General features: G+C 37.7%; 1 protein-coding gene across 6 annotated transcripts in view; it reads left to right on the top strand.

Annotated features, from left to right (window-relative positions):
- The window catches only part of LOC115224067 (tyrosine-protein phosphatase 10D), a 145,482-nt gene that overhangs the window by 96,394 nt on the left and 31,275 nt on the right, over positions 1–17,813 (top strand). For 4 of the 6 annotated variants that reach the window (XM_036500566.1, XM_036500565.1, XM_036500563.1 and 1 more), the window contains exons 4-5: positions 5,852–5,974; positions 13,937–14,059. In XM_036500566.1, the coding sequence (XP_036356459.1) occupies positions 5,852–5,974; positions 13,937–14,059 (246 nt within the window). Of the gene's footprint in view, positions 1–5,851; positions 5,979–13,936; positions 14,060–17,813 lie in introns of all 6 variants that reach the window. The other 2 variants (XM_036500568.1, XM_036500567.1) reach the window with 2 other exon arrangements.

Raw genomic sequence — 17,813 nt, 5'->3', positions numbered from 1 at the left:
GGCTAAAGAGCTCAGGGTCAAAAGCAGAAAGCAGAGGCATCATCTTAGCTGCTCAAGATCAAAGCTTGCTGATCCGGAACTACTAAGCCAATGTGATGAGAAATGGAATAGATCCAAAGTGCTAAAATTCTGGCAATGAGGATTAACTCTGGATTTCCCCCATATAGTTCATGAACTTAGTGGGTTTAGATTTGCGATACTATCCCTTTATTTCCCATCATAGATGGGCAGATTTGCTATCTTACTACAATGGGTGGTATGTCCATCTGTCTTTCTGTCTGTCTCTTTGTTCCCTCTTCCTGGCCAGACAGCTGGACTAATGGTTACGACATTTTTCGAGATTACAAAGAGAGTCGTCAGGAAGGTTTTTAGCATTAAAAAATCAGAAAGTATGATTATTTTGTGGATATCGATTTTTGAATTGATAAACCACTTTCACATTTTTATTAAAAATTCACAAACTACGAATAACTCAGGATTTTCATTCCACTGAAATAAGGTGTCTTGCTCAAGAACACAACACAGCCTAGTCCAGGAATCAAACTCACTACCTTATGGTTGTGAGCCCAACACTCTTACCACTGAGCCATGCAATATATATAGTTAATCCGACAGCATAACCTAAACTAAGATGAAATTTACCAAGAATGAGGAAAAACCTCATCAGGTGCATGGTGATGCTGTCATGATAAAAACACACACATGCATTACCTTACCTCAGTTTATGAGACACCTGAATTTACACAGAAACTCTAGTGATAACAATATAAATGAGGCTGAACCTTTAAGGGAAGGCCTTTTGCTTGGCAGTTGTTTAGTATGGATGCAGGCTAACATCAGTTGTTATTCTAAGACAGCATCAGTAATTAACAGAATAACGAAGCGGAAATGGACAAGTGAAGGTCACAGGGTAGTGATGTAGTGCTACATGGAAAGTGAACCCAAAGTAAAAGGTTACAGGAAGTATATGTTAGCACCTTTTTTAAAGAAAGGTATGACCAATGGACCAGGCTAATACCTATTTCTTTATTACCCACAAGGGGCTAAACATAGAGGGGACAAACAAGGACAGACATAGGTATTATGTCGATTACATCGACCCCAGTGCGTAACTGGTACTTAATTTATCGACCCCGAAAGGATGAAAGGCAAAGTCGACCTCGATGGAATTTGAACTCACAACGTAACGGCAGACGAAGTACCGCAAAGCATTTCGCCCGGCGCGCTAACGCTTCTGCTATTAGGAGAAATAAGTGGATGACTGAATTGGAGGTAGAAGATATCGCAAGACAATTAAAAAAAGAAAGACCAAGAAGTAGAACAGCTAAACAACACAAACCAGGATGAAACAAGATGCATAAGTGATATAGTTCAAGTCAAGGAAGAGCCTACAAGAAAAAATAATAGTCCTACCAATCAGGAAGGGAAAACTGACTCCGGTGACTAAAGATTTTAGGTGAGTTGAAAGAAGTAATGAGAAGAAAGCAAAAGATTACTAGAATTAAAAGGTGTTAATAAAAGGAAGTTACTTGATATTATTATGAAAGTAGATACTATAGATATAGATGACTCTAACTTATTGAGCTATGCAGCAGGTGTGGTAGTTACTAGAAGACTAGGTATTCCACGAGGAAAGAATAGGAAGGAGCAGGTGCAGACAAGGAAATTACAAAATAAAGTGAATATTTTAAGCCAAGATCTGAGTAGAATAGAAGCCTAGGAACAGGACAAGGTGGGAAATACAAGATTTAAATCTTCTCTTAAGAAAACATACTTAGTTAAAGAGAAAGGGTTTAGGATAGTCGTGGAAGAGTTGAAACAATGTATCATAGCAGTATCTAGTAAGCTTTCCAGATATCAGAAAAGAATAGATCAGTATCAACAGAATAGATTGTTAGAGACAAACCAGAGGAAATTTTATTGCCAAGTAAATAGTGTAGAAGAAACTACTGAGGATGAGGAACCTAATGTAGAAGAAACTAGAAAGTTCTGGAGTGATATTTGAGATAAACCAGTTGATCATAATGAGGATGCAACATGGTTAAAGAAAGTGAGGGAAGAAATGGTTAGCGAGAAGTGGACAGATCTAAAACTAACTAGTGCTTTAATGAATAACATGTTAGGAAGAATGCTGAATTGGAAGGAAGAGCACTGGACCAGATTTAGTTCAAGGATATTGGTTAAAGATATTTAGAAACTTATATGGTAGAATGAGAGAACAGCTTCAGGATTGTTTGAATGGAGGAGTCATACCTATCTGGATGACTGGAGGGAGAGAGTACTCCTTATAAAAGACAAAAGTAAGGGAAATATAGCTAGTAATTATAGACCAATAATTTGCTTACCATTAGTGAGCAAAGTGTTAACAGGAATGCTCTCATGAAGCATTTCTGAACATCTTGACAGACAGAATTTACTTCCAGAAAAAACAGAAAGATTGCAGGAAGAAGGCTAGAGGAGTGCATGATCTATTATACATAGACAAAGCAGTTCTAAAAGAAGTGAAATCAAGAAAGAAAAATTTTATTATGGATAGATTATAAGAACACCTATGACATGATTTCATGTTCATGGATAAGCAAATGTTTGAGTATATTCAATATTACAGATAACATAAAAGATTTAGTTAGCTATAACACAAAAAAAAAATGGAAAGTAGACCTTTACTTAGGTAATACAACCTTAGGGAAAGTTAATATCAAGAGAGGTAATCTTCCAAGGAGACTCATTGTCTCCTTTGATATTTATGTTACCTTTAACCACCCCTCAATTTAGTATTAAGAAAGGCAAAGGCTGGGTATCAGTTCAGAGATAGTAAAGGAAACATTAACAATTTGCTCTACAAGGAGTATTTGAAGCTTTTTAGTAAGAATAAAAAGGAGACAGATTCTTTAATAAAAACTGTAAGACTCTTTAGCAAAGATATAAGCATGGAATTTGGCATAGATAAGTGTGCAATATTAGTCATAAAAAAAGTAAAGGTAGTCAGTAGTGAAAGCATTCAAAAACTAGATGGCCAGAGATTAAAATCATTGAAAGGGGTAAGTTATAAGCATCAAGGAGTATTAGAATCTGACAGAATACTAACTATAGAAATGAAAGAGAAAGTTGGGTGAGGAAGTTAATGAAGTCAAAGCTAAATGGTCCGAATCTGGTGAAGGCTGTAAATATTTGGTTCAGCATCCTTACTTAGATATTCAGCAGCTTTTGTAGATTGGACAAGATCTGAATTAGCAAATCTAGACAGAAGAATGAATTCAATATGAATGGAGGCGCAGGAGTGGCTGTGTGGTAAGTAGCTTGCTAACCAGCCACATGGTTCCGAGTTCATGCCACTGCGTGGCATCTTGGGCAAGTGTCTTCTGCTAGAGCCTTGGGCCAACCAATGCCTTGTGAGTGGATTTGGTAGACGGAAACTGAAAGAAGCCTGTCATATATATGTATATATGTGTGTGTGTGTTTGTGTTTGTCCCCCTAGCATTGCTTGACAACCGATACTGGTGTGTTTACGTCCCCGTCACTTATCGGTTCGGCAAAATAGACCGATAGAATAAGTACTGGGCTTACAAAGAATAAGTTCTGGGGTCGATTTGCTCGACTAAAGGCGGTGCTCCAGTATGGCCGCAGTCAAATGACTGAAACAAGTAAAAGAGTAAAAGAGAGGAGTAGCAAGATTCTATTTACCTAGAAAGAAAGGTGGTAGAGGTTTAATATCAGTAGAAGACTGTGTGGAGTTAGCTAGAGTGGATATAGCTTCCTATGTAGGTAATAGTGACAAAATTTTAGTGTAACAGTAGGAGATAAGGAAACCAAAAAACCAAATGTCAGTAAAAGCCATAAAAAAGAAGCAAGATTATCTGACTGATAAGAGAAAGCTTTGCATGGTAGATTTCTAAAAATAGTTGCAGAAAATAATAATAGTGAAACATGGTTGTGGTGGTAGAAAGGAAAGCTAAAAAGAGAGACAGAAAGTTTGTTAATTGGAACATAAGATCAGGCATAGAGGAATAACTGAATAAAAGCTAAGATAGATAAAAATCAGGTAAATTCTCTATGTAGGTTACATAAATTAAAGGACGAAAGTGTAACTTATATAGTTAATGAATGTAGTATGCTAGCACAAAAGGAATACAAAAAAGTATGACAACTTAGGGAGAATAATCCATTGGAAGTTATGTAGAAAGCTAGAAAATGACCATACTGATAAGTGGTACAAATGTGAACCTAGTCAAGTGCTAGTAAGTAAGAAGTATAAGATTTTGCAGAGTTTTAAGATTCATACTGACAGAGTAAATAAACTTAGTAAACTTGTAGAGTAGGATATGGCCTAGTCACCAGTATAGTTAATCAGATTGTCCCCTTGTAAGTCATACCCAACAACTGGTGTAGCAACATTATAGTCAACTGTTACAAAGGTAAAGATGATGCTTTAGACAGAAATAATTACAGAGGTATCAGATCGCTGGACCAAGTGATGAAAGTTACAGAAAGGATCATAGCTCAACTAATTAGGAAGAGGGTTAGTCTAGATGAGATGCAGTTTGTGTTTGTACCTGGAAGGAACACTACTGATGCTATCTTTTGGACTAGCAACTGCAGGGGAAGTATTTAGCCAAAAATAAACCTCTGTACTTGGTTCTTGTCAACATGGAGAAATCCTTGGATGGGGACACTGACTCTCTTATCTGGTGGGCAATGCTGAAGCCAGGAATAGATGAGTGGTTGGTGAGAGCTGTACAGGCCATGTACAGGATGGAGTCTGAGGTGAAAGTCGGCAATGATATTAGCTTGGAATTTAGTGTATAGTTAGGAGTTCACCAAGGATTGGCTCACAGACCCTTCTTGTTTATCATAGTTCTCTAGGCCATAACAGAGGGATTTAAAACTGGCTGCCCACAGGACCTCTTCTACACCGATGACCTTATTCTTATAGCTGAATGATGACCAGAACTAGGGAAGAAATTACAGGTGTGGAACAAGGTCTGGGATCAAAAGGCTAGAATAGAGATAACAGACCGCCAGCGGAATCTATTGTTCTCAACAATATCTCTATCCTTCTGGCTAGTTTTGGATAGTTATAAAAACAAGAACTCCGTAAGCCAAAGCAGTTAGTGAGAGCGACTGACAGAGAGGCGGCTGACCAGCTCAAACAAAATACTGTCTCTACTGAGATAACTTCAGAGAGTGACAACAATGGAGTTTACCAATGTAGAAGCTGTCTCATCCGACACTCTCTCATTTTCATTAGCTCCCTTTCTTTTCTCTGCAACATCACCATATCTCTATATATATACTACTTTGTGTACACTCATATACAGGCCAAAATTAACTCTTTTTACCTTGCATGCTTTACAAACTGTGTTATACTATTACACTAGCCTACCTGTTGTGGTATGGTATATATTAAAGTAACGGTAAATAAATATTTCTTTACAACCACTATCACTGTTCTCTTCCATCTTGCATACTGGCAACCAACACCTTAACAACAAACCGTTACACTTTCTTGAGTGTTTTCCAGTGTAATTTTTCTTTGTGTTTTCAGTTTGTTTTGTTAACCACCAACACATTTTGATCATGAACATTCTTGTTAAACTTGAAACTTTGATGCATGTTCTCCAAAATGTACCTAATTCATTTTTAAAGAAAAAAATCTCTTGATATCTTCCTAAAATAATGAATAATAAATATAATAACAATAATATATCATCATAAGAGAAAATCTAATAGCATTATCTAACAATTCAGAAATGCATTATTTCTGTTGTTGAGTTCCATAAATTTGAATATAATAATTATTATAAGTTGGTGTACACAGTTTAATTTTTATAATTAATGTGTTTCATTGCAGAATCGGCACTTAATGAGAATTGTGAAAGAGATACATCCTGCATAAATGAATTTGCCATTTGCAGAAATCAAAAGTGTGTCTGTCAAGATGATTATTTTGAAGATGAATCTAAGTGTAAAAAAAGTAAGTTAAAAACAACAGAACTTTGACATTGAACTATAAAAAGGATTACAATTACTCTTAGAAATAATAAAAAAAAAAATAGAGGTGTAGGTAGAAACTCTATAAGATGTACCCAGTGTAAGCTATGGACACATAAGAGGTGCAGTAATATCAAGGGAAGGCTAATTGAGAAGATAGTTTTTGTATGTGGCAGATGCTCGGGAGCGATAAACACTGAAAATGTGCAGAGACGAACTTCTGCCACATTCCAGGGAGAAAAACTAGAAGTAGTTGATAGCTTCCGTTACTTAGGGACCAAGTCAGTAGCGGAGGCGGGTGCACTGAAAGTGTAACTGCTAGAATAAGAATATCTTGGGCAAAGTTCAGAGAGCTCTTACCTCTGCTGGTGACAAAGGGCCTCTCACTCAGAGTAAAAGGTAGACTGTATGACACTTGTGTATGAACAGCCATGCTACATGGCAGTGAAACATGGGCTGTGACTGCTGAGGTCATGTGTAAGCTCGCAAGGAATGAAGCCAGTATGATCTGATGGATGTGTAATGTCAGTGTGCATACTAGACAGAGTGTAAGTACCTCGAGAGAAAAGTTGGACCTAAGAAGCATTAGATGTGATGTGCAAGAGAGACGACTGCGCTGGTATGGTCACGTGGTGAGAATGGATGAGGATAGCTGTGTGAAAAAGTGCCACACCCTAGCTGTTGAGGGAACCTGTGGAAGCAGTAGACCTGGGATGAAGTGGTGAAGTACGACCTTCGAACTTTAGGCCTCACCAAGGAAATGACTAGCGACTGAGACTTTTGGAAATATGCTGTGCTTGAGAAGACGCGGCAAGCCAAATGAGACCATAATCTGTGGCTTATGCCAGGAGCGTCACCAGCCCGCTTATGCATACCTTTTCCTTCTTTGGTCACTAAACTCTGCTTGCGAAGACCTGTTGAGGCAAGTGAAATCGAAATCAAAATCAAAATCAAATTCGATGACTGGCATCCGTGCTAGCGAGGTGCAAAGAGCACCATATAAGGGTGATCGTTGACAGAGCGGCTAACCGGCTTCCGTACCAGTGGCACATAAAAGGGCACCATTTGAGTGTGATCGTTACCAGCATCGCCTTACTGGCACCTGTGCTGGTGGCATGTGTAAAAAGATTTGAGCGAGGTCGTTGCCAGTACCACCTGACTGGGTCCCGTGCTGGTGGCACGTAAAAAGCACCCACTTACAATCTCAGAGTGGTTGGCATTAGGAAGGGCATCCAGCTGTAGAAACTCTTCCAGATCAAGATTGGGGCCTGGTGCAGCCATTTGAGTAATTTCCCAAAAATCAGGGTTTTTATAACTACTCATATCCGAATTCTAAGAACTGTATTTCGTGAAAGATTTCTTTTACGAAAGTTTAGAATTCATATATGGGCAGTAATTTTAACCATTGGGATACCAACAATTGTGCTTGTTCGGGCAAACGAACATTATGTAATATTGCCACCTTTTATGACTTGCTACATAGGTATAATGTACATATACCACATTATGAGACTATGAGGTAATTTATGTGAAATTAAGTTCCTATTTCTTGCTAATCAATCTGTATTGTTGACTTGTCGAGTAATACATTCAAAGTGTTTGTGAAAGAGACAATAAAATGAGTTTAGATTGGAATAACTGAAGACTGAAGGTTGTTTTTCATATATTAACCATAAAATTTAATTCTTCAAGTTCTCTTAGGAAGATGAAAGTGCATTAATGTTTGTTGGGAGGAAGGTGAGAGTGGGAGAAATGTGAGAGTAGGAGGATGGTAAGAGTGGGAGGAAGGTGAGTGAATGCCACTGATCAAACTGCTTGCAAAGCTGTGAAAAGAACAACAATTATGATGCCACTACCTACAATGGTGATGATGGTGGTTAAGATGGTGTATCATACTGTATATTAAAAAGATGGTGGTGTTTCAGTATACAGTACAGTATGTGTAGCATAATTTTAACTATTATTAGAGCACTAGTGTAGCTAGAGGGGAACAGAGGGTTTGTCTTCCCTGTACAGCACTTTTATGGGTGTGGTGCCACTTTTGGGTCTGCTGTAGGCAATATGTACTTTTTGTGACAGCCCAGGTATGGCAGACTGAAGGGCCACCCTGGATGGCAGACACGCTAGCTACACTATTGTATTAGAGTGGTGCATTGGTAGAGTGGCAGTACATCAGCCTTTGATATTTAGTTGCATATCTTTACATTCTGAATTAAAATCTTCCCAAGATCAGCTTTACGTTTCATTTTTCTAGAGTCAATAAAATAAGTTCCAGTATTCTGCTGAACCTAGTATAAGCAACAGTCCCTTTTCCTCATAAATATGTGGTCCTTGTGTTTCCATTATGAATGATAATTTAAATTATCAGCTAATGAGATGTGATTTATACTTTAGTTTAACTGCTCACCTCTACACATACATATGTAGCAAACCTAGGTATTCTCTGTGTCTCAACGTGATCCTGGTGCTAAACTTACAGCCATCCTAGGCTGCATCCAGAGAAACACAACCTGAATGATTGGTATGAAGTCACTCGTAATACTCCAACCTCTGGCTCATTGACATGCCGTCTCCTCTCTGCATTATCTACCACTGCTACAATGACCTCTGCTGTCAGAACCGACAGATCTTGTGTTACTTCCATTCAGTCTTTCCTCACTTACCTCTTCCACTCTCATTACCCATAATATGTCTCCACAGGGTTCATATTAATTACTTTACCAATTCCTTTCTTGCTGAAGCGTTGGCACTCAGGAATTCTGTCCCTGTTCATGTTTCTTCTGTAGCTGTTGTCTTAAAATTGTTCAAGAAGAATATCATATGTATCTCACTAGTCTGAGAGGGGCTACTATGGAGGCGCAATGGCCCAGTGGTTAGGGCAGCAGACTCGCGGTCATAGGATCGTGGTTTCGATTCCCAGACCGGGCGTTGTGAGTGTTTATTGAGCGAAAAACACCTAAAGCTCCACGAGGCTCCGACAGGGGATGATGGTGATCCCTGCTGTACTCTTTCACCACAACTTTCTCTCACTCTTACTTCCTATTTCTGTTGTACCTGTATTTCAAAGGGCCGGCCTTGTCACTCTCTGTGTCACGCTGAATATCCCCGAGAACTACGTTAAGGGTACACGTGTCTGTGGAGTGTTCAGCCACTTACACGTTAATTTCACGAGCAGGCTGTTCTGTTGATTCGGATCAACCGGAACCCTCGTCGTCGTAACCAACGGAGTGCTTCCATGGCTATAAGTGCAGCTCATTTCTCCAGACCAAACCAAAAATATAAAATAGTGTTTCTGTTATCAGCAGTATAGCGTAAATTTCACCATATATGTCAAAATTGTGATGCAAGAAACCCTAACTAAATGTACAATAGCAAACATAAGCAAGCTGGAAAAGAAAAATTAACCTCAGTGTTTTAATTTTAAGAAATATACTAATAATAGTGGGCTGCTAATGGTAGCTTGTATTACAATGAAAGCTTAATTATTCCATACTTTATGTTGCTGCATACTAGCATGTTGTAATGTGTATGTTACCAGTAATAGTGTTTGGTTTAACCCTTTAGTGTTCGCATTATTCTACCCAAATTAATGCTTTTTCATCCTCGTAGTTTTGAACTAATCATGCATTATCTTGTAGCTATGAGATTTTGATGAGGTAGCTGTTAATTTTTAAAACGATATTGTAGGGTTGGTGTGAGAGACCAAATCTGGCCAGTTTGACCATAAAACAGGCAGAATACTTTAGGCCGGATATGGCCGGTTTAAATGCTAAAGGGTTAAATCACCAGTGTATATGTTTGTTTTACAGTATAGATGATTGGTATTGATATGTTGTAGAGAAGGGCGGTGAATGAAGTGTTTATTAAAGGAATAATTGATGAATCTTCTCTACGACATAAAAATATTTATTTACTTTAAACTACAAAAAATCAACAAAACAGTCTCAGCAATCGAGCGAGCGAGTGAGAGAGGGAGAGAGTTAAACAGGGTAAATTTTTAAGCTTGTTGATGTGTGTGTATGTTAGTGTCAGGCAAGCTGTGCTCTTCTGGTGATGTTGACCAGGGTTAAAGGTATGTATATGTATAGGCGGCGAGCTGGCAGAAATGGTAGCACGCCGGGCGAAATGCTTTGCAGTATTTCGTCTGCCGTTACGTTCTGAGTTCAAATTCCGCCGAGGTCGACTTTGCCTTTCATCCTTTCGGGGTCGATTAATTAAGTACCAGTTACACACTGGGGTCGATATGATCGACTTAATCCGTTTGTCTGTCCTTGTTTGTCTCTTCTGTGTTTAGCCCCTTGTAGGTAGTAAAGAAATAGGTATGTATATGGATTTGTACGACAAAGCATGGCTGGTTATGGTAGTTAATCCCTGTTGCTGCTACTGCAGTTGTGACTAACAACATATCATAGTGATGATGGTGAACATGTTTAACCATAGGATACCAATAACCTATGTTGAATAATCTCTCAGTCTCTATTTTAATAAAGGAGGTTAGAAGAATGAGTTGAGGATAGAGGGATCAGGAAATATCAAGCTGACATTTCTGGTTGACAGGAAAATACCAACAAAAGGTCTTTTCTTCATTTCCCAATGAAACAAATATCTTGAAAAATAAGGGTGTGACTGATCCCTCCAGGGAGCTGGCCCTGCTCAATATATAGAAAAATAGTAGTTGAAACTCCATACAGTGTACCCAGTGCAAGCTATGGACACATAAGAAGTGCAGCAGTGTCACAGGAAGGTTAACCCTTTCGTTACTAACCCGGCCGTACCCAACCGAAAAATTATTTTTTGGTTCATAATACCAACCCGGCCGTGAGAACCTGTTGTTATTTAAATGTAAATTTGAACCCAAATCTCACCCTTTCGTTACTAACCCGGCCGTATAGAGAAAGTAGTCTGTGTGTGTGGCAGGTGTGCAGGTACAATAAACACAAAGAATGTACAGAATATAGCTTTCCTCAAATGTCTGGTGGGTGGGGTTCCTTAGAAGTAGTAGATAACTTCTGTTACCTAGGTAACCAAGTTAACATTGGAGGAGGACGCTCTGGCAGTGTAGTTGCTAGAGTAAGAATGGGCTGACAAAGTTGGTAACAAAGGGGGTTTCCTTCAGCATGAAAGGCAGATTGTATGCTATCTGTATATGAATAGCGATGCTCCATGACAGTGAATCATGGGATGTGACTATAGAGGATAAGTGAAGGCTTGAAAGAAATGAAGCCAGCATACACCACTGGATGGGTAATGTCACTGTGCATGTGTGACAGAGTGTAAATAATTTAAGAAAATAACCAGGTACAAGAGGCATCAGATGTAATGTGCATGAGAGAAGACTGTGCGAGTGTGGTTATTGGATGTGTATGGATGAGAACAACTGCATAAAGAAGTACCTATCTCTAAGCTGTAGAGGGAGCCTGTAGAAGGGGTAGATAGAGGAAGATGTAGGACAGAGTGGTGAGAAAGGATCTTCAGATATTGAGCCACAATGAGGGGATGACAAGGGAATGAGACTTCTGGCAATTTGGTGTGCTTGAGAAGACATGTCAAGCTAAGTAAAATTGTGGCCATCCATACATAGAGGTATGTCCTTTATGGCCATCACTCCCTCTCCTCATCAAGCACACATAATTCTGTCCTATGGCAAAACTCACCCCCAACCCATCTTACCAAAACCTCTATCACCCGCTATATGCCCCTCCAGTTCCTCTCAATGTCACTTCTTATCTCTAAATACATCCCCTCACACTGTTATGATACATCTTTAATTCATCTGTGTGACTCATACCCTTCTACCCACTATTCCCTGTAGGTAGGCCCTCACTCTCTCTCTCTCTCTCTCTCTCTCTCTGCCTGCTTTTTTATCCTATTGGGGTAGCCAAATATTTCTTGTCACAAAACAGCTATCTGTATCCTCTGATCATACCCCAACCTCTCGCCTGTCACATGACCACTTCTCTCAGCTGAGACATCTTTGTCTTGCAAGCCACTTGGTGACCTTGTGGGTACTGGCACCATGTAAAAAGCATCCATGCTGGTACTACATAGGAAGTACCTGTGCCATGCTGGTGTCACATAAAAAGCACTTGTGCCAGTACTACGTAATAAGCACCCAGTACACTCTCTGGAGTGGCTGTCATTTGGAAGGTCATCTAGCTATAAAACCCATGTTTGAACAGGCAACTGGGACCTGGTTCAGCCCTCTGGCTTGCTAACTCTTGTCGAACCATCCAGCCTATGCCGGCATGGAAAATGGATGATAAATGATGATGATGATGACGACGATAATGATGAAGGCCTGATTTAGTAGTATTAGCAGACAAAGTGAATAGAAGAGCCAGGTAGTTGATTTTACAGTCACAAATGATGAGAAAGTCAACTTCAAAATATAGAAAAAATATCAAAGTACCAGGACATAGCCATTGAGTTACAGAGGTTATGGAAAATGTGGGCAAAATACATTCCAGCAGTTAAATGTGCATCAGGAACTATCTTTAGATATATGAACAGATGCATAGAGGAAATAGGCATAAAACTTAGTTTAGTGCAGTTCCAGAAAACAGTATTAGTATGGTCAGCTAGGATACTTAGGAAAGGTTTCGTCATCTAAGGTTAGAAATTTTGGCAAAAGACTGGCAATTTGGTGGGATGGGGTAAGTCAATTACATCGACCCCAGTGTAATCCCTTATTAACATAGAAACACAGAAATTCAAAATATGAATGAGAAAATCCTGCATTCCTTCTTAGATACAAAAAAAAAAAAACATTATTATTATTATTTTATTATTATTATTATTATTATTATTATTATTAATAGTAATTGTTTCCAATTTTAGTACAAGGCCAGCAATTTTGGATAGGGGATAAGTTGATTACATCAACTGCAGTACTCAAGTGGTACTTATTTTATTGACCCAGGTATAGTGTGGATTCAATCCTCGATGGCCAAATTTCACTTAACAGTTCAACAGCACTTTTCTCACGGTAAAACAGTAGTTTTCCTGTGAGTGAGAGCTGTTACATTTGCCAGATGCCTTTGCTAAGCAGAATAATATCTTTGCCACTTGACCCTTCTAACCTCTTCTATTTCACCAAAAGCTAGAATAGACATAACAGACCGCCAACGAAATCTATTGTTCTCAACAATATGTCTATCCTTCTGGCTGGTTTTGGATAGTTAGAAAAACAAGAACTCCCTCTGTAAGCCAAAGCAGTTAGTGAGAGCGACTGACAGAGAGGCGGCTGACCAGCTCAAACAAAATACTGTCTCTACTGAGATAACTTCAGAGAGTGACAACAATGTAGAAAGTGTCTCATCCACACTCTCTCATTTTCATTAGCTCCCTTTCTTTTCTCTGCAACATCACCATATCTCTATATATATACTACTTTGTGTACACTCATATACAGGCCAAAATTAACTCTTTTTACCTTGCATGCTTTACAAACTGTGTTATACTATTACACTAGCCTACCTGTTGTGGTATGGTAGATATTAAAGTAACGGTAAATAAATATTTCTTTACAACCACTATCACTGTTCTCTTCCATCTTGCATACTGGCAACCAACACCTTAACAACAAACCGTTACACTTTCTTGAGTGTTTTCCAGTGTAATTTTTCTTTATATTTTCAATTTGTTTTGTTACCCTCCAACACATTTTGATCATAAACATTCTTGTTAAACTTGAAACTTTGATGCATGTTCTCCCAAAATGTACCTAATTCATTTTTAAAGAAAGAAATCTTTTGATATCTTCCTAAAATTATGAATAATAAATATAATAACAATAATATATTATCATAAGAGAAAATCTAATAGCATTATCTAACAATTCAGAAATGCATTATTTCTGTTGTTGAGTTCCATAAATTTTAATATAATAATTATTATAAGTTGGTGTACACAGTTTAATTTTTATAATTAATGTGTTTCATTGCAGAATTGGCACTTAATGAGAATTGTGAAACAAATACATCCTGCATAAATGAATTTGCCATTTGCAGCTCTCAAAAGTGTGTCTGTGAAGATAAATATTTTCGTCTTGGAACTAAGTGTGAAAAAAGTAAGTTAAAAACAACGGAACATTGACATTGAACTACAGAAAGGACTACAATTACTCTTAGAAATAGTTTTTTAAAAATAGATAAAAGTTACAGATATATTGAAAGTACTGTATTTGATGGCATAAAAATGCACAGGCATATTAGATGCATCCCAATTTCAGCATCACATATTCAGGAAAAAGTTTTAGTGTATTAACACTTTAGCATTTCAACCAGATATATCCTGTCAACAATATTCTCCTTGTTTTATGTTCAAAACATGCCAGTCCTGACCTCTCACACTTACCCACTGTACAATGTTATTCGAAAAACATCATCATAATCTCAAGTGGAACTTTTTTGAGACATTGTTTTTCAAAAAATAGATGCATCTTATATGCCATCAAATGCAATAGATAATTTTTTATCCGTTATTTTTTTAAAGTTTTTTTACAGTGTTTCATTTTTGTATTTTTCTTTATGAACCAAACTGAAAATATATGTTATTGACAAATGAATGCCTTTATGGGGATCTGCTGAATGTTATAGAGAAGATCAGGCAAAGACAACTGTGACTATCTGGTCACTGCATACACCACCATGAACTGGAGGCATCCAAATTAGTCTTGCAGAACCAATTTCATGGTGAAGCAAGAAAAGGAAAACGTCATCACACATCGACAATTTGATTGTAGACACTGGCCTGAAATGTATCCAGGACCTTGAGGCTGTGATGATGGACTGAGAAATGTGGCTGGTAAACTTTGTTGTTGCAGCCCAGGCTGGAATTCAGCCAAAATAATAAATAAATCATGTTACTTCATGCTTCAAAAGTAAAGGATGGACAAAAACCTGTATAAAGAGAGAGAGAGAGAGAGAGAGAACTTATGAGGAAAATACACTAATATGTGAGCAAAATGGAAACACTTGTGCATCATCATCATCATCATAATTTAATGCTTGTTATCCATACTGGAATGAGAAGTCAACACTTCTACTTGGAGTTGTTTACTGCACCCACCCCAACAAATTACCATCAGGACACACAACTTTGTAATATCCTCAGAACTGCCACAAGGTAAACAATCTCTTATGTTTTTATTGCAGATGACTTCAATCACCCTGAGATTGATTGGGAAACCTCCATTGGCCGCTAAGTGCAAATGATTTCCTCGAGCTACTGCTGGACTCAAACTGGTTCCAAGTAGTCATCTCTCCAACAAGAGGTGACAAGCCTTTGGATCTTCTCTTTGCCACTACTCCTGAAATGGTTATTAGTGTTACTACTGAGGAACCTTTAGGTGACTCTGAACATGCTATGATCATTGCCAATCTGTCCCTTTTGGGTAGCAACAAAAACCACAGCCATCTCCAAACAGCTCACTTTGATTGGAATAAAGCAGTCTGGAACTCTTACTGCACCAAGCTACAATGCCCAAACTGGCTAGAATTTTACGACTCTGGAGATGTGAGCACTATACTTCAGAACATCCTGAATATGGACAGCATATGCGACATTGGTACCATGTAAGCACAAAAAACATCCAAAGAGTGCAAATTGGGAGACTGCAGCAGTCAGACTTGTCAGGAAAGAATGTCACAATGCTGAATGGGAATACAAACTGCATAAATCAGATATAGATAGAAAAAAGCACAATAAATCATCCAACCATCTCAAGGAGGTGGCAAAAAGAGCAGTGCATAGCAATTGACCCTGACAGTAAGGTGTTCTGGAAATATTTATGTGTATGTATATACATATATATATATCAAATGTGAGGATAAAATTCTTTTCGAAAAAAAATATTTTCTCGAAAAAATTTTATCAATGGCCAACATATTAAAAAATACCATTAACGGTTAAATTTATAAACAATTCATAAATGAGGGCAAAGGAAAAAATTCTAATGCCAAATATGCCGAAAAATTGGACATATTGTCCATTAACCATATAATTTTTTCACAATACGCACACAACTCGAAAAAAGGTCGACAGAAATTTCTAAAAAATTTCATTCGGACCGATTTCAGAGTTAGCTACTAAGAGCCCTCTCTTTGTCAGTGATACATGTGGCAAAAGAAATAAATGAGATACTTACTCATATGGTTAATAGACAATATTTCGGCATATTTGGCATATATATATATATATATATATATATATATATAATGTATAGAATTTAACATAAAATATAAATTACAAAGTGGGACAAGAACGCAAAAACACACAAGGAGACGACACAAAAAACCGACGGGTCACTCGAAGCCTCTAATCTTCAGTCGGGAACCGGATCATCTTAGTGATTTCGGCTGTTTAATCTCGATATCACTCCGATCTGGCCAGCCCCAAGAAAAATCCAAGCCACAGGCATTGGATTTCTTGGAAAGAGGGTCGAACGTATACGGAACAAAGACAGGATGCCACACGAATGTAAATACAAGAAACAAAATTATATATAAAACAAAAATAAAAATAAAAAACACGAAGGTGGACAGTACAAAGGACAGGAGCGTCTTACGACTTTAGACAATTATTGACTTATCTTGGCTGGCGTACATACACATAAATATTTGTGACCACGTGTGTATCATTGGTGATTTTCTTTCTCTGTCTTCTTTGGACCTTTCCTTTTTCTATGTTTCTGATGAAGAGCTCCGCTCGAAACATTAAATCCTCCTTCTTTCTTTCCTTTTCTGAACCTCCAATGATACTATACTTGTTTCACATCCTCGTGTTGTTGTGTTTTCTCTTTGTTCATGTTTGGATTAACCATATATATATATATATATATTAATCAATTTAGGGTAGCAAAAAATTCAATAGAAATTTATCGCTACCAGTGGTCTAGTGGGAAAGAGAAAATAGTCAAAGACTAAATATATAAAATTAAACAATTTAGGAATGGCCTTAATAGGCCATTCGTCCACTAGAAAGAGCAGCCATAACTCAAACCGCTAAGTAGTAATTCAGAAATTAGGTGAAAATTTAAAAACGTTTACCCTAATTCATCTTTATACGATGTATTGTTTCGGTGTTTTTAATGGTAAACTAGCTTAATTAAATTAAATTAAGTCAATCTACCATGGGTTACACTTCATCAGTAAAGAAACCGGGAGAGACAAATATACACGAGGCCTCTGTATCAATGCCTTCGGAATATCTGTCTTAAAATTTTCAAGACCATCGTATTCGCGCCAACTTATCAGCAGTAAATATAAACTGCCGATTCAATCTCAGAATTAGTCAGAAAATTATCAATTAATCAATTTAGGGTAGCAAAAAATTCAATAGAAATTTATCGCTACCAGCGGTCTAGTGGGAAAGAGAAAATAGTCAAAGACTAAATATATAAAATTAAACAATTTAGGAATGGCCTTAATAGGCCATTCGTAGCGAAAAATTTGTATTGAATTTTTTTGCTACCCTAAATTGATTAATTGATAATTTTCTGACTAATTCTGAGATTGAATCGGCAGTTTATATTTACTGCTGATAAGTTGGCGCGAATACGATGGTCTTGAAAATTTTAAGACAGATATTCCGAAGGCATTGATACAGACGCCTCGTGTATATTTGTCTCTCCCGGTTTCTTTACTGATGAAGTGTAACCCATGGTAGATTGACTTAATTTAATTTAATTAAGCTATATATATATACACACACACACACACACACACATACATGTGTAATACAATTTCCTCCTGATTGAAGGGAAGATTGTATGATGCTTGTATATGAACTGCAATGCTGCATGATAGTGAGACATGGGCCCT

The sequence above is a fragment of the Octopus sinensis genome, linkage group LG2 (assembly GCF_006345805.1).
Source record: "Octopus sinensis linkage group LG2, ASM634580v1, whole genome shotgun sequence".
Lineage (NCBI taxonomy): Eukaryota > Metazoa > Mollusca > Cephalopoda > Octopoda > Octopodidae > Octopus > Octopus sinensis.
Note: the sequence above shows the minus strand (reverse complement) of the source record. Positions and strands in the feature narration are given on the sequence as shown.